The sequence below is a fragment of the Hemitrygon akajei genome, chromosome 6 (genome assembly GCF_048418815.1).
Source record: "Hemitrygon akajei chromosome 6, sHemAka1.3, whole genome shotgun sequence".
Taxonomy (NCBI): Eukaryota; Metazoa; Chordata; class Chondrichthyes; order Myliobatiformes; family Dasyatidae; genus Hemitrygon; species Hemitrygon akajei.
The window spans coordinates 184,379,370-184,403,139 of NC_133129.1; the positions used below are offsets into that span (position 1 = coordinate 184,379,370).

Here is a 23,770-nt window from a genome sequence, read left to right on the forward strand (position 1 = left end):
TTTCTTTTTGCTTTTGCACAATTTGTTGGTGCGTGTGCGTGTGTGCGTGTGCGTGTCCGTGTGCGTGTGTGTGTGTGGGGGGGGGGTTCGCGCGCGCCCCCTTTCCTCCTGGTGGAGTCATCGGGGTGCCATCATGACAATCTTTTTGCTTGCCTTTCATACATTTGGTTAAACACCCAACTTGGTGTGGTCTTTCTGTTATGGTTATTATTCTATTATGGATTTACTGAGTATGCCCGCAAGAAAATGAATCTCAGGGTTATATATGTATATTTTGCAATAAATTGACTTTGAACTTTGAAAAAGAGAGTATTGGCCCACTCCTCCTTCCCAACCCAGTAATCTTCGCAAACCATCTTCCCGACACTCCGGAGTTCATCTCAACTGCCACTGCTCTGCCCGTGACCACAAGAAACTGTGGAGAATATGCACAAGAGATCCTGCAAATATTGGAAATTCAGAGCAACACAGTTAAAATACTGGGGGACCTCAGCAGGTAGGGAGAGGAATAAAGTCAACGTTTCAGGCTGAGAGCCTTCATGGGGGGGTGGGGGGGGGAGAGGAGAGAGAAAGGTTTGATTGATCTTGTTGTAGGTTAAAGGTTGTGGGCCGAAGGGTCTATACTGTGCTGTAATGTTCTACATCTCAGTGATAATAAACCTGATTCTGAACAACTCGAGGAGGACATCCAGACAAGACTGAGAGAGACCTCCAACAGAAGACATCCCATTCACACTATTGCTATAAGCTCACTGCCAGCAGAACTCAGCAGGCCAGGCAGCATCCTTGGGGAGAAGGGGACCAGATGGAAGATTCTCAACCAAAAATGAGGAAGGACCATTTCCCTCCACAAACACCACCTTTGAGTTCCTCCAGCATCTTGTGTGTGTTGCTCAAGATTTCCAGCATCTGCAGAAACTATTGCACACCAAGAAGAATTCTACAGAAAGTGGGGGATACAGTCCAGTCCATCACAGGCAAAACCCTCCCCACCACTGAGCACATTTACACAGGAGCGCTGCCAGAAGAAAGCACCATCCGTCATTAAGAACCCCACCATCCAGGCCAGGCTCTTTTCTTGCTACTGCCATCATGCAGGAGCCAATTAACCTACTAACCTGTACGTCTTTGGAATGTGTGAGGAAACCAGACTGGTTTATACTGTTTAAAACCACACCACCAGGCTCAGGAATAGTTATTACTCCTCAACCATCAGGCCCCTGAACCAGAGGGGCTAACTTCATTGACCACAGCTCCTCAGCAGATTCTACCACCTACAGACTCACTTCCAAGGCATCATCAGAGCTTGAGAAGGAGAGGATTTGTGGGCTTTTCAGTTTTTTAAATGGCCAACCAATTGGGTGCAGAGGAGCTGAAGACAGCCGGTCAGCTAGAGCACTATAAAAGAAGTTTCATCTAGCAAAGCAGCCATCGTCGGAGTGGACTGAGTCAGAGTGGGACGGCTTTGGCTCAACAGGCTTCGGCGTGAACAGGCAGAGGCGAGGGTAGGTTCCGGCAAGTTGTTTTTTTTTCATTCGATTTCTTTTTTAACTAGTACAGGCAGTCCCCGGGTTACGTACAAGTTCCATTCCTGAGTCCGTCTTTAAGTCAGATTTGTACATAAGTCAGAACACGTACATCCGGTATTATTTAGCGTCAGTTCGTGAAACGTTTGTCTTAGTATATAGTATATATTTTACCTTTCTGTGCATGTAAAACACTTAAGAAACGTATGAATTCCAATAATTAAACCACTGCGTTGCTTAGTAATAATTATAGCTTTCATCAGGGCAGAGCCTTTCACATGCTCCATTATTCTCACTTTATCCGTTATCCTTTAAAATTGTTCCAATCGTTGACCGACTGTAGCCTAACGCTTTTCCAATGACCGATAGCGTTTCACCTCTTTCCAAACGCTTTATTATTTCCACTTTATTTTCAATCGTGATCGCTTCCCATCAATGGAACAGAAACACTGCGGGCGGCGGGTCCCAAGGTTCACTGGGTCCTAAGGACCACCGCACTGAGACAGGTTAAATGGGACAAGTGGGGGCTGTGCTGGGTTTGGGTATTTGATCCTCCACGATATTCCGCATGGGAATTTAAACTGGAGGTGGCAGTGTTTTTTTACGAGGTCGAGTTGCGAGCTCGACGTCAACCCAGTACGGATGATACGGGAGTCACTGGATCGACATCAACCCGACAAGGGAGTGGTCTGTCACTGGATCGAACTCGGAAACCTCCGTTCTCAAGCCCAGCACTGATCTTACTGCACCACCAGCTGACTGGAATGGGGGGGGGGGGGGGGGGGCAGGGTCAGGGTGAATCTTACTAAGAAAAATTTAAGCCAAATACAAAGTTAAACACTCAACACAATGTCACCGGCAATGATTTAAAATGGCGGACGGCGTTCTCCTTCCTCAGTTCGTAAGTACGAGTTGTCCGTAAGTCGGACGTTTGTAACTCGGGGACTACCTGTAAGTTTAGAGAGAATGCCAGGCAGGATGTTGGAATGCTCCTCTTGCAGGATGTGGGAAGTCATGGAGACCTCTGGTGTCCCGGACAACGATACCTGCAAGAAGTGCTTCCAGCTGCAGCTCCTAACAGACTGCGTTAGGGAACTGGAGCAGGAGCTGGATGACCTCCGGATCATTTGGGAGAAAGAGCAGTTTATAGATAGTAGCTTCTGGGAGGTAGTTACACCTAAGGAACAGGGCACAGGTAATTGGGTTACCGTCAGGTGAGGGAAGGGGAAAGGGCAGGTAGTGCAGGGTTCCCCTGTGGCCATTCCCCTCCAAAACAGGTATACCGATTTGGATACTGTTTGGGGGGGGGATGGCTTACCTGGGACAAGCTGCGGCAGCCGGATCTCTGACACTGAGTCTGGTTCTGCAGTGCAGAAGGGAGGGAGGAAGAGGAGAGCAGTAGTGATAGGGGACTCGATAGTCAGGGGTACAGACAGGAGGTTCTGTGGTCGCGACAGAGACTCCCGGATGGTTTGTTGCCTCCCGGGTGCCAGGGTCAGGGATGTCTCTGATCGCATACACAGCGTTCTGAAATGGGAGGGTGATCAGCCAGATGTCGTGGTACACATTGGTACCAATGACATAGGAAGAAAGAGTGAGGAGGCCCTGAAGATTGAGTAGAGAGAACTTGGTAGGAACTTAAATAGCAGGACCTCGAGGGTGGTAATCTCAGGATTGCTACCTGTGCCACGTGCCAGTGAGGGTAAGAGTAGGATGCTCTGGAGGATGAACACATGGCTGAGGAACTGGTGTAGGGGGCAGGGTTTCAGATTTCAGGATCATTGGGACCTCTTCTGGGGTAGGTGGGACCTGTACAAGAGAGATGGGTTACACCTGAACTACAGGGGGACCAATATCCTTGCAGAGAGGTTTGTTAGTGCTATCGGGGAGGGTTTAAACTAGATTTGCAGGGGGGTGGGAACCAGAATGCCAGAGCAGATAGTGGAGTGGCGGTGAAAATAAATTATGTTAAAAGTTCACGCAAAGTCAGAAATAGAAGGGTTGTGTGTGATGGTAATAATCTACTGAGGTGTGTCTATTTCAAGGCGAGGAGTATTGTGGAGAAGGCTGATGAGCTGAGGGCGTGGATTGACACGTGGAATTATGACATTGTAACCATTAGTGAAACTTGGCTACAGGAGGGGCAGGACTGGCAGCTTAATGTTCCAGGGTTCCGATGTTTCAGACGTGACAGAGGCAGAGGGATGAAGGGTGGGGGTGGGGGCATTGCTAGTCAGGGAAAATGTTACAGCAGTGCTCAGGCAGGACAGATTAGAGGGCTTGTCTACTGAGGCCATATGGGTGTAGCTGAGAAACAGGAAAGGCATGACCACATTAATGGGGTTTATTATTGACCACTCAATAGTCAGCGAGAACTGGAGGAGCAAATCTGCAGAGAGATAACAGACAACTGCAGGAAACAAAGTTGTGATAGTAGGGGATTTTAATTCTTCACATATTGATTGGGACTCCCATACTGTTAAAGGTCTAGATGGGTTAGAGTTTGTAAAATGTGTTCAGGAATGTTTTCTAAATCAATATATAGAGGTACCAACTAGAGAGGATGCAATATTAGATCTCCTATTAGGAAATGAGTTAGGACAAGTGACAGTAGTGTGTGAAGGGGAACACTTTGGGTCTAGTGATCATAACGCCATTGGTTTCAACCTGGTCATGGATAAAGATAGATCTGGTCCTCGGGTTGAGGTACTAAACTGGAAAAAGGCCAAATTTGAAGAAATGAGAAAGGATCTAAAAAGCGTGGATTGGGACAGGTTGTTCTCTGGCAAGGATGTGATTGGTAAGTGGGAGGCCTTCAAAGGAGAAATTCTGAAAATGCAGAGTTTGTATGTTCCCATCAGGATTAAAGGCAAAGTGAATAAGAATAAGGAACCTTGGTTTTCGAGGGATATTGGAAATCTGATAAAGAAGAAGAGAGAGATGTATGACATGTTTAGGCAACAAGGAGCAAATAAGGTGCTTGAGGAGGATAAAAAGTGCAAGAAAATACTTAAGAAAGAAATCAGGAGGGCTAAAAGAAGACATGAGGTAGCTTTGGCAGTCAGGGTGAAGGATAATCCAAAGAGCTTCTACAGGTATATTAAGAGCATAAGGATAGTAAGGGATAAAATTGGTCCTCTTGAAGATCAGAGTGGTCAGCTATGTATGGAACCAAAAGAAATGGGGGAGATCTTAAATGGGTTTTTTGTGTCTGTATTTACTAAGGAAACTAGCACGGAGTCAATGGAAATAAGGCAAACAAGCAGTGAGGTCATAGAACCTAAACAGATTGAAGAGGAGGAGGTGCTTGCTGTCTTGAGGCAAATCAGAGTAGATAAATCCTCAGGACCTGACAGGGTATTCCCTCGGACCTTGAAGGAGACTAGTGTTGAAATTGCAGGGGCCCTGGCAGATATATTTAAAATGTCGGTATCTACGGGTGAGGTGCCGGAGGATTGGAGGATAGCTCATGTTGTTCCGTTGTTTAAAAAAGGCTCTAAAAGTAATCCGGGTAATTATAGGCCGGTAAATTTGACGTCAGTAGTAGGTAAATTATTAGAAGGAGTACTAAGAGATAGGATCTACAAGTATTTGGATAGACAGGGACTTATTAGGGAGAGTCAACATGGCTTTGTGCGTGGTAGGTCATGTTTAACAAATCTATTAGAGTTTTTCGAGGAGGTTACCAGGAAAGTGGATGAAGGGAAAGCAGTGGATGTTGTCTACATGGACTTCAGTAAGGCCTTTGACAGGGTCCTGCATGGGAGGTTAGTTAGGAAGATTCAGTCGCTAGGTATACATGGAGAGATAGTAAATTGGATTAGACATTGGCTCAATGGAAGAAGCCAGAGAGTGGTAGTGGAGGATTGCTTCTCTGAGTGGAGGCCTGTGACTAGTGGTGTGCCACAGGGATCAGTGCTGGGTCCATTGTTATGTGTCATCTATATCAATGATCTGGATGATAATGTGGTAAATTGGATCAGCAAATTTGCTGATGATACAAAGTTTGGAGGTGTAGTGGACAGTGAGGAAGGTTTTCAAAGCTTGCAGAGGGATTTGGACCAGCTGGAAAAATGGGCTGAAAAATGGCAGATGGAGTTTAATACAGACAAGTGTGAGGTATTGCACTTTGGAAGGACAAACCAAGGTAGAACATACAAGGTAAATGGTAGGACACTGAGGAGTGCAGTAGAACAGAGGGATCTGGGAGTACAGATACATAATTCCCTAAAAGTAGCATCACAAGTAGATAGGGTCATAAAGAGAGCTTTTGGCACATTGGCCTTTATAAATCAAAGTATTGAGTATAAGAGTTGGAATGTTATGGTGAGATTGTACAAGACATTGGTGGGACCGAATTTGGAGTATTGTGTGCAGTTTTGGTCACCTAATTACAGGAAGGATATTAATAAAGTTGAAAGAGTGCAGAGAAGGTTTACAAGGATGTTGCCAGGACTTCAGAAACTGAGTTACAGAGAAAGGTTGAATAGGTTAGGACTTTATTCCCTGGAGCGTAGGAGAATGAGGGGTGATTTGATAGATGTGTATAAAATTATGATGGGTATAGATAGAGTGAATGCAAGCAGGCTTTTTCCACTGAGGCCAGGGGAGAAAAAAAACCCATAGGACATGGGTTAAGGGTGAAGGGGGAAAAGTTTAAAGGGAACATGGGGGGGGGGGCTTCTTCACGCAGAGTGTCGTGGGAGTGTGGAATGAGCTGCCAGATGAAGTGGTAAATGCAGGCTCACTTTTAACATTTAAGAAAAGCTTGGACAGGTACATAGATGAGAGGTGTATGGAGGGGTATGGGCCAGGTGCGGGTCAGTGGGACTAGGCAGAAAAATGGTTCAGCACAGCCAAGAAGGGCCGAAGGGCCTGTTTCTGTGCTGTAACGTTCGATGGTTCTATGGTCTCATGTTCTCAGTATTACTTACTTTTTTATTATTTGCATGATTTGTCTTCTTTTGCACATTCGCTGTTTGTCAGTCTTTTGTTTATGTCTAGTTTTTCTTTGATTTATTGTATTCTTTTATTTTCCTGTAAATGCCTAGTAGAAAATTAATCTCAACATAGTATATGGTACTTTGATAATAAATTTATTTTGAATTTGAAAACTGAATACCAATCTTGTGTGTTGCTCCAAGATTCCAGCCCTTCTGACTCGTGTCTCCCTGGACGCATCAAGGTTTTGAGCAACTAAGAGAATTGGACAGAGTCCAGCAGCAAAACAGGCCATTTGTCCCATCTGGTGCATGCCAGTATCAGAGTGACTTCAAAGTAAATGTATTCTCAAAGTATACGCGTGTCAAACCCCCTCACGGACAATCCCAGGCCAGGATGTGAAAGGAGTGTTGGGTTATGGGACCAGCAACCCCATCCCATAAAAACCCAGAAACTCCAGCAGAAGCTCCAAAGACCTCATCCCTGGGAGAGGAAGGATCTTCACCTAGAAGACACAAGATGGGCTACACCTGGGGACAACTTGAAAGACTGACACAGGACAGAGAGCTCTGGTGAGCTGCTGTCAGTGGCCTATGCCTCCACCCACCCCCAAAGGGGTGACAGGTTTAAGATAACACAAATGTCACCATATACTACCCTACAATACATTTTCGTGCAGGCATTCACTAAGAAATCACTAACAGAATCAATGAAAAACTACACACAAAAACTAACTACCAGTGTGCAAAAGACAAACTGTGAAAATACAAAAACAGCAAATGATAATAACAAATAAATTATATCACTGGGAACATGAGCTGTAGAGTCCAGGAAAGTGGGGAATCAGTGGTGAGTGAAGCTATCCATACCAGTTCAGGAGCCTGATGGTAACAACTGTTCCTGAACCTGGTGGCGTGGGTCCTGAGGCTCCTGTAACTCCTTCTCGATGGCAGAACAAGAAGAGAGCATGGACGGGATGGTGGGGGCCTTTGATAATGGATGCTGATTTCCTAGCCAGTGCTCCTTTACGTGTGCTTAATAGCGGGGGGGGGGGGGCTTTACCCGTGATGGACTGGGCTGTGTCCACCACTTTCTGCAGGATTTTCTGTTCCTGGGCATTGGGGTGTGTGCAGCCAGTTGGGGTGCTCTCCACTGTGCATCTATCGAAGTTGGTCAAAGTTTTGAGTTCATATGCCAGATCCACGCAGAATTCTAACGAAGTGGAAGCACTGTCGTGTCTACTTTGTAACAGCACTCACGAGCTGGACCAAGGACACATTCGCTGAAATTATATGGAACAGCCCCTCCCACAGAGCAAGACATCCTCAAGTTCGACAGAAACTAGGACTAAACTCCCCAGTCATCTACTGGGTCACAAGAGTCTTTAAACGTCAAGAAAAGTGAAGGGCAGTGGACTGAATGTCTCAGCAGCAGGGGGCCAAATCCTTCTCCCGCCCTCCACATTACAACCTGGTAGCAGTTACTGAACTTCCACCGATAACCGCGCTACGTTGTTTGATCAATTACCACGCGAACAACTCGCAAAGATTCGATCTGACCGCGAAGCAACACAGCGGGTGACACACAACCGGAAACGCATTCCACAGTGTCTGGTTACACCCAATTGAACGTAAATACTTAAGAATTAAAACTTAGCAAGCCATATGAGGCATACATACTTCAACGCAGCGAGTTTGAAGCCTTTAATAAACTTTGCAAAAAGTTTTACAAAGTTTTTTAATTAGTAAATTAGAGTAGCTTTCTCGATTACAACAATGCACAGATTTTTAAAAATTACCTTCTTTGGCTTTCTTCCTTCTGGCGAGAGTTCCGCCCAGTTTGCCCAAGAAAGATTCGTCCTTTTTGGAGGAAGGGGATTTGGGAACGGGGGATTTAGGGGTGGAGGGAGACTTCTGGGGGGAACTGGCCATGGTGGGGCTGAATCCGTGCCCTGTTCGAGTCAGAGAGGCTGTTCTAAACTCTCACTCTCTCACACACAAACACAGGTTTTAGCGCAGAATCGGCGAACGGAAACGGAATTCGCCCCGAGTTCCGAATTCCAGCGTTAGTTAGGAAGGAGGGAGGGAGGGAGGGAGGGAGCGTATTTCTGAAGCACCACTCCCAGCCAGTGCGAACGGCAGCCCTGGAACACACCCTTCCTTGTTCCAGCACCCTGTCCTGGTTTCTCTGGCCCCGTCCCGAACGTCTACTCTGGGTAGGCAGAAAACCCTGACTGCTTGCGTTAAACTCCTAGAAGAAACTGCTGAAAGAGGTGGTGCTCGGGAGATCCACGGAGATCAACGGCACTAGAGCTATAAGGAGAAGTTGGACACATTTGGGTGTTTTCTCTGGAGCGGCGGAGGCTGAGGGGAGATCTGATAGAGGCTTATAAGGTTATGAGAGGCATAGATAGATGTTCGGTGCAGTGGGAAATATATCGTCCGTCAAAACTTTTTCCCAGGGTTGAAATGTCAAATGTCACAGGGCATGTATTTAAGGTGAGTGGGGGGAATTTCAAAGGAAATGTGAGGGGCCTGGGTGCTGGTAGAGGCAGATACCTTGGGGATGTACACAAATCTGATCTCTGACACCCCCCCCCTAATTTCCTCCGATCGGCTTAAATTTATCCTGTAACACCCCCCCCCCTTATTGTCCGTTGCCTCCTTGTATGAGACATTGGAGGTGAAAGAGATGATTGGTTCTCGAGTTTGAAAGCAGTGGGGTGGAAGCTGTTCTTCAGTCCGGTCGTTCAGGCTTTCAAACCTTCCCAGCCTCTGTCAATTCCTCTGGCAGCTCATTCCATCTACCTACCTCCCGCTGTGTGGAAAAACCTGACCTTCTGATCCCATTTAAATCTTCCCCCACTCGCCTTAAACCTGTGCCTTTGTATTTTAGACTCCCCTACCCTGGGGAAAAGACTGTCCCTGCACTGTACTACAAGATCCAGCATAAAGGGAGAGTTGCAGAGTTCTTAACAGTGTTGAAGACCAGGGGCAAGTCCTTAGCCTCCTGAAATGTCAGAGCATGTGCTGATAGGGTGGGAAAGATTTAATAAGACTGGCTTAGTTTGTCCCACGTACATTGAAACATACAGTGAAATGTGTCAACAGACAGCACAGTCGGAGGATGTGCTGGGGACAGCCCGCACGTGTCACCATGCATCCGGGGGCCAACGTAGCATGATGACCCTAACCCGTACATCCTTAGAAACCCCGAGAGAAGAACTACACAGAAGCAGGCCCTTCAGTCCATTTCATCCATGCCTAACCATGTAGTCCCATGGACCTGCACCTGGACCATAGGCCTCCATACCCATGTACCTATGCAAACTTCTCTGAAATGTTGAAATCAAGCTCATATGCACCACTTGTGCTGGCAGCTCATTCCGCACTCTCACCACCCTCTGAGTGAAGAAGTTTCCCCCCCCCCCAAGTTACCCTTAAACTTTTCAACTTTCACCCTTAACCCATGATCCACCCAACCTCAGTGGAAAAAGCCTGCTTGCATTTACCCTATCTATACCCCAATAATTTTGTATACCTCTATCAAATCTCCCCTCAGCATACCATGCTCCAAGGAATAACGTCCTGACCTATTCACTCTTGCCTTTCAGGCCCTCCAGACTCAGTAATGTCCTCAGAAATTTTCTCTGTACTTTTCCAGCGTGGAGGGAAACCTTGTGGTCACAAGGAGTACACACAGACAGCAACAGGAACCGAGCCTCTAACAGGAGAGAACTACAGATGCTGGAAATCCAGAGCAACACATGCAAAATGCTGGAGGAATGCAGCAGGTCAGGCAGCATCTGTGGAAAAAAGTACAGTCGACGTTTAGGGCCGAGACTCCAACAGGACTGGAGAAAAATATGAAGAGAGAGTTAGAAGGTGGGGGGGAGGGGGAGGAAGAAACACAAGATGATAGTGAAACGGGGAGGGGGAGAGTTGAAGTAAAGAGCTGGGAAGTTGATTGCTGAAAGGGATACAGGGCTGGAGAAGGGGAATCTGTTAGGAGAGGACAAAAGGCCATGGAAGAAAGAAAAGGGGGAGGAGTATCAGACATAGACGACGGGCAGGTAAGGAGATAAGGTGAGAGAGGGTAGTCTCCAACCTGAACATCGATTTCTTGAACCCCCCACCCCTTTCACCATTCCCCCTCCCATTTCCCTCTCTCATCTTTTCTCCTTATGTGTGTACAACAATATAACATAGAAATACAATTGTGTCAGCATGGATTGATCAGTCTGATGGCCTGGTGTCCCAGAGCCTGTTGGTCCTGGCTTTTATGCTGAGGTACCATTTCCCAGTTGGTAGCAGCTGGAACAGTTTGTGGTTGGGGTGACTCAGGTCCCCAATAATCCTTCAGGCCCTTTTTACATGCCTCTCTTGTAAATGTCCTGAATAGTGGGAAGTTCACATCTACAGATGCGCTGGGCTGTCCGCACCACTCTCCGCAGAGTCCTGCGATTGAGGGAAGTACAGTTCCCATGTGTAGGCCTCCGTTAGTCTCGATAGACCATGGATTTGCGCCTTGGGTGGCTGCAAGTCTCGGTGTTGTCGCAGAGCAATGTGTGGTTAAGTGATCAAGGACACACACACAGCCTCAGCCAAGGCTTGAACTAGCGACCTTCAGGTCACTAGACGAACGCCTTAACCACTTGGCCACGTGCCAACACACAGTTCCCATACCAGGCAGTGATGCAGCCAGTCAGGATGCTCTCAATTGTGCCCCTGTAGAAAGTTCTTAGGATTTGGGGGCCCACACCAAACTTCTTCAACCGTCTGAGGTGAAAGAGCTGCTATTGTGCCTTTTCTCATCACACAGCTGGTGTGTACAGACCACGTGAGATCCTCAGAGATGTTTATGCCAAGGAACTTATGGCATGAACATTGAATTCTCTTAGAAAACATAGTAACATAGAAAACCTACAGCACAATTCAGGCCTTTCAGCCCACAAAGCTGTGCCAAACATGTCCTTACCTTAGAAATTACCTAGGGTTACCCATAGCCCTCTGTTTTTCTAAGCTCCATGTACGTATCCAGGAGTCTCTTAAAAGACCCTATTGTATCCACCTCCTCCACTGCCGCCGGCAGCCCATTCCACGCACTCACCACTCTCTGTGTAAAAAACTTACCCCTGACATCTCCTCCTCTGTACCTACTTCCAAGTACCTTAAAACTGTGCCTTATCGTGCTAGCCATTTCAGCCCTGGGAAAAAGCCTATGGCTATCCACACGATCAATGTCTCTCATCATCTTGGATACCTCTATCAGGTCACCTCTCATCCTCCATCGCTCCAAGGAAAGAAGGCCGAGTTCACTCAACCTGTTCTCATAAGGCATGCTCCCCAATCCAGGCAGCATCCTTCTGGTAATTTCTCCCACCTCCCCCCTTCTCCTTTTCCATTCCCCATTCTGGTTCCTCGCTTGTCTCTTCTCCTCACCTGCCCATCACCTCCATTCAGTGCCCCTCCCCCTTCTCTTTCTCCCATAGTCCACTCTCTCCTAAAGAAGACCATGAAGGGAGTTAAAGGCAGGCCTACAAAATGTAGCCAGGATGTGGGTTATAAGTTAGAGGAGGAGCTGGAAAAGGCACATAAAAAGGGCAATGTTATGATAGTCACGGGGGATTTCAACATGCAGGTAGATTGGGAAAATCAGGTTGAAACTGGATCGCAGGATAGGGAATTTGTAGAATGCCCACAAGGTTTTTATTTAGAGCAGCTTGTGGTTGAGCCTACTAATGAAAAGGCATTTCTGAATTGTGCATTGTGTAATGAACCAGATTTGATTAGGGAGCTCAAGGTAAAGGGATACTTAGGAGGCTGTGATCATAAAATGATAGAATTCACACTACAGTTTTAGAAGGAGAACCTAAAGTCAAATATATTGGTGGAGTAAAGGGAATTACAGTGGCATGAGATTGGAGCTGGCCAAAACTGATTTGGAAAGAAACACTATCAGAGATGGCGGCAGAACACCGATGGCTGGTGTTGCTGGGGGCAATTCAGAAGGCGCAGGATAGATATATCCTAAAGATGAAGTACCTGTACCCTAAGGGGAGGACAAGGCAACTGTGGAAGACAAGGGAAGTCAAAGACAGTATAAACGCAAAAGAGAGGGCATAAAGTATAGCAAAAATTAGTAGGAAGCTAGAGAATTGGGGAGCTTTTACTATAAAAGCCATAAAGAGAGAAAAGATGAAGCTTGAAGGTAAGCAGGCCAATAATATAAAAGAGGATACAAAAAGATTTTCCAGATAAATAAAGAGTAAAAGAGAGATGAGAGTGGATATCGGACCACTGGAAAAAGATGCTGGAGAGGTAGTAATGGGGGACAAGGAAATGGCAGATGAACTTAAGAAGTATTTTGTGTCAGTCTTCACTGTGGAAGACACTAGCAGAATGCCAGAAATACTAGAGGGTTGGAGGCATAAGTGAGTGTAGCTGCTATGTCTAAGGAGAAGGTGCTGGGGAAGCTGAACGTCACCTGGACCAGATGGGCTACACCCAGGGTTCTGAAAGGGGTGGCTGAAGAGATCGTGGATGCATTAGTAATGATCTTTCAGGAGTCAGTAGAATGGTTTCAGTGGGCTGAAAAATTGCAGCTGTCACTCCACCCCTTAAGAAGGGACAGAGGCAGAAGAAAGTAAATAATTGGTCATTTCGCCTAACCAGTGGTTGGGAAGATGTTGGAATCCATTATTAAGGATTAGGTTTCGGGGTACTTGGAAGCACATGGTTAAGGTTCGAAGGTTCATTTTTATTGTCAAAGTATGCATGCACAATACAACTCTGATATTCATCTTCTCCAGGATAGCCATGAAATACAGAAAAAAAACATGGGGGTCATTGAATCAGCCCCCCCCCCGCATGAAAAGGAAAAAGAAAAAACTTGCAACCCCCCCCCCACCCCCTCCCTCGTACAAAAGCTAACAGATTGCCCACACGAGAAATGGCAACTGGAACATCAAGCCTCAAAGTCCCAACACCTCTCACAAATAAACAGCAACAATAGCATGAAACCCCCAAGCCCCTCTCACACACAAAACTAACAGATCGCCCACACAAAAAAAACAAGAACATCAGACCTCAAATCCCCATCCCCTCCCTCGCACAAAAATGAACATATCCCCCACCCGGAGTCCCAAACCCGCCAATCGGCAACAAGAAAGAAATCACAGAAAACTGAAGGAGAAGGAGACCGATATAAACTACAGTCTAATAAAGTTAGCATAAGGGAAAACCTTGCCTGGCAAATCTTTAAGGAAATAACAAACAGGATAGACAAAGGAGATTCAGGTTAGGTTGTTAATTTGCGTTTTCAGAAGGCCTTTGACAAGGTAAGAGACTATGATATGACAGGAAAGATACCAGCATGGATTGAAGATTAGCTAATTGGCTGGAGGCAAAGAGCGAGAATAAAGGGAGCCTTTTCTGGTTGGCTGCCAGTGACAAATGGTGTTCCGCAGAGCTCAATGTTGGGACCGCTTCTTTTCACATATGTCAATGATTTAGTTGGTGGAATTGACGGCTTTGTGGTGAAGTTTGCAGACGATACAAAGGTAGATGGAGGGACAATTAGTGTTGATGAAGCAGGAAGTCTGTGGAAGGACTTAGACAGATTGGGAGAATGGGCAAAGAAATGGCAGATGAAATATAGTGTAGGGAAGTGTATGGTCATGGACTTTGGTAGAGGGAACAATGTTAGCATTCATTTTGTGAAGACTAGAGTATTAAAGCAAGGTTCAAAGTAAATTTATTATCAAAATACATATATGTTACCATATTCAACTCTGATATTCATTTTCTTGTGGGCATACTCAATAAATCCAATAACCACAATAGAATCAATGAAAGGCCACCCCAACAGAGCAAACAACCAGTGTGCAAAAGGCAACAAAATGTGCAATTACAAAAAGGAAGAAAAAAATGAAATTATAATATTAAAAAAGAAAGTTACTAGAAAGGTCCATACAAGGTAGAATCAACCTAACAAAAACACTGTAGACTTTATAGATGCACTAAATCAAAAACTTGGTGCATACTTACAAAGCCAGGGTAAATAGATACGTGAAATGCATCGGATGAAGCAAATTCCAAAACAATGAGAAAGGTTTATACAGGACATTGAAACTAAATTCGACACACCAGAATGTCACGAACCCTAGCACAGAATCACCAACAAACACAGAGGTAATCAGCTTTTGATCTAAAATCTGGGTGAAGCATAATCAAGAAGCAGACTGGATTAGGTAGGAGAAGGAATGCACACACATGATTGAAGAAATGCCAACACCTACCTGAAGTCACAATAGATAAGCTGAAAACAGTTGTACAAAATACCCATGGCTGAAAAAGTGCCAGTAAGTAAGGATGAAGGCAAGTAAATTTTTCGTACCAATAATTTTGATAATATTCATTATTATTGGTATGAAAATTTACTTGCCAATCAATACATTATCAACAATTCTCTTAAAAATCCTGAAAAAGTGCTTGAATTTTTGACAGAACAAAACACATCTCTTACCTAAAGCAGAAATCACAAATGACCCGTCCTATCACTTGTTTACAAACTACATCTAAAATTGTACCATCTTGCATCTTGCAACGAATCAGCACTCACTCAGATAACCACAGGACACTCACTGAGGAGCAGAAAGGTTGCCACAAGAGTATGAAAGGATGTAAAGAACAACTGATAATAGATTCTGTAATTCTACATCAAGCCCAGCGGAAAAGCAGAGATCTTTCATGTTGTTATATTGACGAGCAAAAAGCATTTGACTGTCCCACACTCATGGTTAATAGAAGCTCTTAATATATATAAACTACACCCAATACTTGTGAATTCCTGCAACATCTCATGAAGTATTGCCGTACTGTAATCACCCGATCTATTAACAACCAAAAAAATAAACAAGTACCATTATCAAAATAAACTGAGGCATTTTCTTGGATAACCCTCTAAGCCTTCTGTGGTTTTGTTTAGCTTTAAACCCACTCTGCAATTCACTGAATTGGATGTAAATAGGGTATCAAATCAGAAACAACCCAATAAATTATACCTTGACACACCTTCTATACATGGACGATTTGAAATTATGTGCTCCTTCATCAGTAAAGCTATAGCAATTAATTCAAATAGTCCTGTCAAAGGGTCTCGGCCTGAAACGTTGCCTATATTTTTTTCTATAGAAGCTGCCTGGCCTGCTGAGTTCCTCCAGTATTTTGTGTATGTTAATCAAATAGTAGAACTATTTTCAAAGATGAACTTTGGTCTAGATAAGTGCAGAGCATTGAACATAAAGAGGGGTGCAATAGAGCTTACTGAATACAAGACAGAGCAGCCGGATACAATACAACCGATGATGAACGTGAAACGCTTAAGTATCGGGGATATCAACAAGCAATGGAAATAGACCATAGAGCAATAAAGGGAAAACTTTTGACAGAACTTACTTCAAGGTTTAAGAAAATCTGCCAAATTGGAGCTCAATAGTAAAAATATAACAAAGGCATTGAACACTTTATGCCCATATTAACATATTTTTGGCATAATATCTTGTTTGGAAACCGGTCTGGAAAATTTACAAAGAAAAATAAGAAATGAAATAAAAAAATTTATAAAACAGCACGTACACTCAAAAACACTTAGATTAACATTACCTAGGGCAAAGCAGGAAGAAGAATAACAGACATAAAAAATGAAACAGGATTCAGCACTCCACACAGGCATATGCAATTCTGATAAGCACCACCAAATTTAAATGAAAGCTCAACCCAGGAAAATGAAGAAATTATCACTGCACAAGGAAAAGTTAACCCATGGAAGAGTGTGACCCTCCATGGAAGACATCCCCACAATCTGAGCAGACTCAATGTCAACACGAAGTGTCGAACGCCTGCCTCAGAGTTGGAGACCTCTTCCCAGAAACAGAGGGGTTCCTTGTGTCCATACAGGACTAGGTGGTTAGCACAAAAAATATATCAAAAATACATAATAAAGGACCAACAAATTCAAGATGCTATATACAGAAAATGCCAAGAGAAACCAGAAACAATCCAACACATCACAGGATCCTGCAGCAGTTTAACTCATTCATCATAAATCCACAACATCCAGGCCATATTCTCCTCACTGCTGCAGTCAGGAAGAAGGTATGGGAGCCTCAGGACCTACTCCACCAGGCTCAGGAACAGTTATTACCCCTCAACCATCAGGGTCTTGAACCAAACGGGATAACTTCACTCACCCCAACACTGAACTGTTCCCACAACCTATGGACTCACTTTCAAGGACTCTCAATCTCATGTTCTCCATATTTATTGCTTTTGTTTTCTTTCTTCTTGTATTTGCGGTTTGTTGTCTTTTGCACAACAGTTGTTTGTCCATCCCGTTGGGTGCAGTTTTTCATTGCTTCTATTGAGTCTCCAGTATTTACTGTAAATGCCTGCAAGAAATGAATCCCAGGGTTGTATATGGTGACATATATGTACGTTGATAATAAATTTACTTTGAACTGCTTGGGCCTAACTATGCTGCCATTCCTACTCTGACAAGCACACGGTACAGGGAGCAATCCCGAGGATTCCTTCACGCTGATACCTACATACACGGCGACGATTGGCTGTTCACCCCTCCCTTCCAGACATCCCACAGCCACTCTGCGACACTCCTGCCCCTCACATTTGGGAGGGAACATACCAATTGGGAGTTGAGTTTGTAGTCACAGAAGATCTTGTCTGAAAGTTGAGACCCAAAGGTCAAACCTGTAATCAGCAAGACTTGGGGTCACTAGCCAGAGGTCAGCGAAGGGTAAAGACAAAGGTTAAAGTTAAAAGCTCGGTGAGTCCAGAGGTTAAAAATCTCAGAGGCCTGATGTCAGTGAGTCTGAGAGTCTGGGGCCAAGGACTGGAGGCCGAGAAGCGACCTGTCTTGGGTCTGGAGGCCTGCCTGTGTGTGCATGTGGGTAGGAAAAGGGCTTGTTCTGCTGAGAATCGTGGACATGTTATGTTGGTGCCAGAACGTCTGCAGACTTTTGCGGGCTGCCCCCAGCACACCTTTGGGTGTGTTGGTTATCAACACAAACGATGCATTTCGCTGTATGTTTCGATGTCCACGTGATAAATAAATGAACCTGAATGCAGATTTCCCCTCCCACAATAGCTCTTCCTCTCTGTGTCCTGCTCTCCTGTGTAGCAGAGCCATGACCACTTCCCCAAGTGAGCCCCCTCCCTCCAAGTGGTGCTTCTGTTCTGGAGGGAGATGACTAGAGGGAACTCCTGCCCTCCCTCTCAGCTATACCTCTGCCTGTTGGGCCCCGCAGTCTCCGTCTTGCCCTCGACCCATAAACAGCAGTGTGCCCAACTTCCTGAACGTGTTATCCGCAACATTCTCAGCACTGCAGTTGGCTCCAGGGCCATCATGTGGCCTTTCAAGACCTGCAGCCAGACACACTACCTGCACACGTAGTCATCAGCGTCTCGGGCAGCTTCCCTGAGAAACACAGAAAGATGCTGAAGGAACTCAGCAGGTCAGGCAGCATCTACGGAGAGGAATAAACAGTCAAAGTTTCGGACTGAGACCCTTCATCAGGACTGGAAAGGAAGGGGAAGAAGTCAGAATAAGAATGTGGGGGAGGGAGAGGAGGACAAACAGGCAGGTGATAGGTGAGACCAGATGAGGAGGGAGGTGGGAGGGCGGGGGAGGAGGAATGAAGTAAGAAGCTGGGAGTGATAGGTGGAGAAGGTAAAGGGCTAGAGAAGGATGAATCTGATAGGACAGGAGAGCGGACCACTGGAGAAAGGAAAGGAGGAGGGACACAAGAGGGAGGTGTTAGACAGGTGAAGAGAAGGGAAGAGACGTGGGGAGCCAGAATGGGGAATGGAAAAAGAGAGAAGGGGAGGGGTCAGTGTGGACATGGTAGAGGATTACAAATACCTGGGGATATGAATTGACAATAAACTGGACTGGTCAAAGAACACTGAGGCTGTCTACAAGAAGGGTCAGAGCCATCTCTATTTCCTGAGGAGACTGAGGTCCTTTAACATCTGCCGGACGATGCTGAGGATGTTCTACGAGTCTGTGGTGGCCAGTGCTATCATGTTTGCTGTTGTGTGCTGGGGCAGCAGGCTGAGGGTAGCAGACACCAACAGAATCAACAAACTCATTCGTAAGGCCAGTGATGTTGTGGGGGTGGAACTGGACTCTCTGACGGTGGTGTCTGAAAAGAGGATGCTGTCCAAGTTGAATGCCATCTTGGACAATGTCTCCCATCCACTCCATAATGTACTGGTTAGGCACAGGAGTACATTCAGCCAGAGACTCATTCCACCGAGATGCAACACTGAGCGTCATAGGAAGTCATTCCTGCCTGTGGCCATCAAACTTTACAACTCCTCCCTCGGAGTGTCAGACACCCTGAGCCAATAGGCTGGTCCTGGACTAATTTCCACTTGACATAATTTACTTATTATTATTTAATTATTTATGGTTTTATATTGCTATATTTCTACACTATTCTTGGTTGGTGCGACTGTAACGAAACCCAATTTCCCTCGGGATCGATAGAGTATGTCTGTCTGTCTAAGAGAGCCCACATTGCACAAGAGGAGCCTGAGACAGGTCAGAGCTCACCTGTCATAACTAAAGTAATGAGGAACGAGAAAGAATCTCTCCTCACCTTGCCTTTACCTTCCGGGTTAAGATGGCGCTGGTGAAATCCAGCGACTACTTATCAGTATCAAACAAAACAAAGAATACTTTAACTTTATTCCATATACTTAATTACTATTTGGAACCTAATCCTCTGATAGACAGTGGGAGGAAACTGGAGCACCCAGAGGAAACCCACGCAATCAGAGAGAGAACGTGCAAACTCCTTACAGGCTGCGCTGAAATTGAACTTTGAACTCTGGAACACGCAGAGCTGCGATAGTGTTGCACTAACCATATGGGAGTTGAGGTAAGGCAAGGAGTAAAGAGGACACGCAGCTGAGGATGACTGCGGCAGTGTGTAGTCAAACCCAGACAAGGGAGACCTTTGGCGTGAGATCACCAGAGCCACCATTACTCACAACAGACAAGATAAGCAATTCAAGGCACACAAACCAACTAAGGGACAATTGCTTTACTAACTTCAAAATATTATCAGTTGTCAGCTTGTAGTTTCTATTGGCTTTTAACATCCCTATTGTGAATAGCGATTGACTTTGCAAGTAAAGAGCTCAAACATACAGTTTACTAAATGATCAATATCTGTAACTGATTATCCGATACTCTATAAAAGAACAGCTTTCTATTCAGACGTTAGAACAGTGCGGGTGACTGGGGGCCACGCTGGTCTCCTTGTGCACAAGTAAAATAAAGTGTGTTTGAATCAGGAGTGAGAGTGTTCTGGGTCTAGTAATTTGATCACTGGTGGGATCGCTCTGCTACGGAGAGGGGAGACTGCCTTCTGATCACTGGTGGGATTGTTCTGCTACGGAGAGGGGAGACTGCCTTTTGATCACTGGTGGGATTGTTCTGCTACGGAGAGGGGAGACTGCCTTTTGATCGCTGGTGGGATCACTCTGCTACAGAGAGGGGAGACTGCCTTTTGATCACTGGTGGGATCGCTCTGCTACAGAAAGGGGAGACTGCCTTTTGATCACTGGTGGGATCACTCTGCTAATGGAGAGGGGAGACTGCCTTTTGATCACTGGTGGGATCGCTCTGCTACAGAGAAGGGAGACTGCTTTTTGATCACTGGTGGGATCACTCTGCTAATGGAGAGGGGAGACTGCCTTTTGATCACTGGTGGGATCGCTCTGCTACAGAGAGGGGAGACTGCCTTCTGATCACTGGTGGGATCACTCTGTTACTGGAGAGGGGAGACTGCCTTTTGATCACTGGTGGGATCGCTCTGTTACTGGAGAGGGGAGACTGCCTTTTGATCACTGGGGGGATCGCTCTGTTATCAGAGAGGGGAGACTGCTTTTTGATCTCTGGTGGGATCGCTCTGCTACGGAGAGGGAGACTGCCTTTTGATCACTGGTGGGATCACTCTGCTATGGAGAGGGGAGACGGCCTTTTGATCACTGGTAGGATCGCTCTGCTACGGAGAGGGGAGACTGCCTTTTGATCGCTGGTGGGATCACTCTGCTATGGAGAGGGGAGACTACCTTTTGATCGCTGGTGGGATCACTCTGCTAATGGAGAGGGGAGACTGCTTTTTGATCACTGGTGGGATCACTCTGCCACAGAGAGGGGAGACTGCCTTTTGATCACTGGTGGGATCGCTCTGCTATGGAGAGGGGAGACTGCCTTTTGATCACTGGTGGGATCGCTCTGCTACGGAGAGGGGAGACTGCCTTTTGATCACTGGTGGGATCACTCTGCTACGGACAGGGAGACTGCCTTTTGATCACTGGTGGGATCGCTCTGCTACAGAGAGGGGAGACTGCCTTTTGATCACTGGTGGGATCACTCTGCTATGGAGAGGGGAGACTGCTTTTTGATCACTGGTGGGATCGCTCTGCTACGGAGAGGGGAGACTGCCTTTTGATCACTGGTGGGATCGCTCTGCTATTGGAGAGGGGAGACTGCCTTTTGATCACTGGTGGGATCGCTCTGCTACAGAGAGGGGAGACTGCCTTTTGATCACTGGTGAGATCGCTCTGCTACAGAGAGGGGAGACTGCCTTTTGATCACTGGTGGGATCGCTCTGCTACAGAGAGGGGAGACTGCCTTTTGATCACTGGTGGGATCGCTCTGCTACAGAGAAGGGAGACTGCCTTTTGATCACTGGTGGGATCGCTCTGCTACAGAGAGGGGAGACTGCCTTTTGATCACTGGTGGGATCGCTCTGCTACGGAGAGGGGAGACTGCCTTTTGATCACTGGTGGGATCGCTCTGCTATTGGAGAGGGGAGACTGCCTTTTGATCACTGGTGGGATCGCTCTGCTACAGAGAGGGGAGACTGCCTTTTGATCACTGGTGAGATCGCTCTGCTACAGAGAGGGGAGACTGCCTTTTGATCACTGGTGGGATCGCTCTGCTACGGAGAGGGGAGACTGCCTTTTGATCACTGGTGGGATCGCTCTGCTATGGAGAGGGGAGACTGCCTTTTGATCACTGGTGGGATCGTTCTGCTATGGAGAGGGGAGACTGCCTTTTGATCACTGGTGGGATCGCTCTGCTACAGAGAGGGGAGACTGCCTTTTGATCACTGGTGGGATCGCTCTGCTACGGAGAGGGGAGACTGCCTTTTGATCACTGGTGGGATCGCTCTGCTACAGAGAGGGGAGACTGCCTTTTGATCACTGGTGGGATCGCTCTGCTACAGAGAGGGGAGACTGCCTTGTGATCACTGGTGGGATCGCTCTGCTACGGAGAGGGGAGACTGCCTTTTGATCACTGGTGGGATCGCTCTGCTATGGAGAGGGGAGACTGCCTTTTGATCACTGGTGGGATCGTTCTGTTATGGAGAGGGGAGACTGCCTTTTGATCACTGGTGGGATCGTTCTGCTATGGAGAGGGGAGACTGCCTTTTGATCACTGGTGGGATTGTTCTGCTATGGAGAGGGGAGACTGCCTTTTGATCACTGGTGGGATCGCTCTGCTATGGAGAGGGGAGACTGCCTTTTGATCACTGGTGGGATCACTCTGCTATGGAGAGGAGAGAGGGAGACTGCTTTTTGATCACTGGTGGGATCTCTCTGCTACGGAGAGGGGAGAGGGGATGGCAGCATTCTAACTTCCACTTATTTTTGCTCTATTCACTTGCACCATCATTGAACTGTTCCCACAACCTGTGGTCTCATTTTCAGAGCAACGTACTCAGAATGCTGGAGGAACTCAGCAAGTCAGGCAGCGTTAATGGAAATGAACAAGTGTCTACAATTTGGGCCGAAAGCCTGCTCAGTACTGGAAAGGAAGGGTGAAAATGCCAAAATAAAAAGGTGAGGGTGAGGAAGGAGGGTAGCTGGAAGGTGATAAAGCCAGGTGGGTGGGAAAGGTAAAAGGGCTGGAGAGGAAGGAATCTGATAGGAGAGGAGAGTGGATGATGGGAGAAAGGGAAAGAGGAGAGGACCCAGGGGGAGGTGAGGAGAAGAGGTAAGAGGCCATTGTGGGGAAAAGAAGAAGACTCTTTTCCACATGTTCTCAATACTTATTGCTTACTTGTATATTATAATTTCTTTTTCTCTTTCTTTTTCTACTTGCAGTGTGTCATCTCTTGCTCACTGGTTGCTCTGTTGGGGTGGTCTTTCATTGATTCTCTTGAGGTTACTGGATTTATTGAGTATGCCCACAAGAAAATCATTCTCAGGGTTGTATTTGGTGACATATGTACTTTGATAATAAACTTACTTTGAACTTTGAACTGATTTATGGTTTATAGAAAAATTACCATGTATTGCAATGTACAGCTGCTGCAAAACGAGTTTCATGCCATATGTCAGTGATAATAAACCTGATTCTGATTCTGAACCTCTGATAATCCAGCTCTCTCAGGACTGGCATATGTTCTGACCGAGTGAGCGTTACTCTGATTAGTATGCCAGCGCACTCTGAACTCACCTTTTTCAGATGTTACCCAGTAGAATAATAAATTTTCCAGAGTCTAAGATGTTTAGATGAATGTTCAAGATTCAAGATTGTTTAATGTCATTTCCTGTACACCGGTGTGAAGGAGGATGAAAGAATTGTTACTCCGGATCTGATATAGCACAAAAAAAAACACAAAAGAGAAAGAACACAATCATAATAAAAGAAAAAAAATAAGTATAAAAACATAAGAACATATATACACACACACATACAGATTGATTGTGTGTCCATAAGTGAAACTAGGCTGTACTAAGGTGACTGACAGGAAATGATAAAGTAGTGGTGGTTGGGGGTGTGGAGGGTTGGGTTGTGGAGGTGTTGATCAGCCTTACTGCTTGGGGAAAGTAACTGTTTTTGTGTCTAGTGGTCCTACCATGGATGGGAGTGGGACAAACAGTCCATGGGCAGGGTGCAAGTCCCGGTACATATCAAAGGAATGGGGGGGGGGGGTCCCAGAACGTATGAAAGGAATGGGGGGGTCCCGGTACATATCAAAGGAATGGGGGGGGTCCCGGTACATATCAAAGGAATGGGGGAGGGGGGAGTCCCGGTACATATCAAAGGAATGGGGGGGTCCCAGAACATATGAAAGGAATGGGGGGGTCCCGGTACATATGAAAGGAATGGGGGGGGGTCCCAGAACATATGAAAGGAATGGGGGGGTCCCAGAACGTATGAAAGGAATGGGGGGGGGGGAGTCCAGGTACATATCA

The 23,770-nt window shown here is 46.1% G+C and overlaps 1 protein-coding gene and 1 long non-coding RNA gene across 4 annotated transcripts in view; one reads left to right on the top strand and one right to left on the bottom strand.

Moving 5' to 3' along the window:
- parvaa (parvin, alpha a) overlaps window positions 1-8,546 on the bottom strand; it is a 121,669-nt gene extending 113,123 nt beyond the window's left edge. The window contains exon 1 of one of the 2 annotated variants that reach the window (XM_073049921.1): window positions 8,266-8,546. In XM_073049921.1, coding sequence (XP_072906022.1) covers window positions 8,266-8,398 — 133 coding nt within the window. In that variant the 5' untranslated portion in view covers window positions 8,399-8,546. The remainder of the gene's footprint in view (window positions 1-8,265) is intronic. The other variant, XM_073049922.1, reaches the window with a different exon arrangement.
- Window positions 8,547-8,574: 28 nt separating this feature from the next.
- Window positions 8,575-22,830, top strand: LOC140729752 (uncharacterized). Of its 2 annotated transcripts, none has more exons than XR_012099406.1 (4): window positions 8,575-8,682; window positions 10,131-10,260; window positions 22,277-22,408; window positions 22,673-22,830. It is a non-coding gene; the product is annotated as an uncharacterized lncRNA (long non-coding RNA). The 2 variants fall into 2 exon arrangements; XR_012099407.1 differs by having other exon boundaries at window positions 8,581-8,965.
- The last annotated feature ends 940 nt before the right edge of the window (window positions 22,831-23,770 follow it).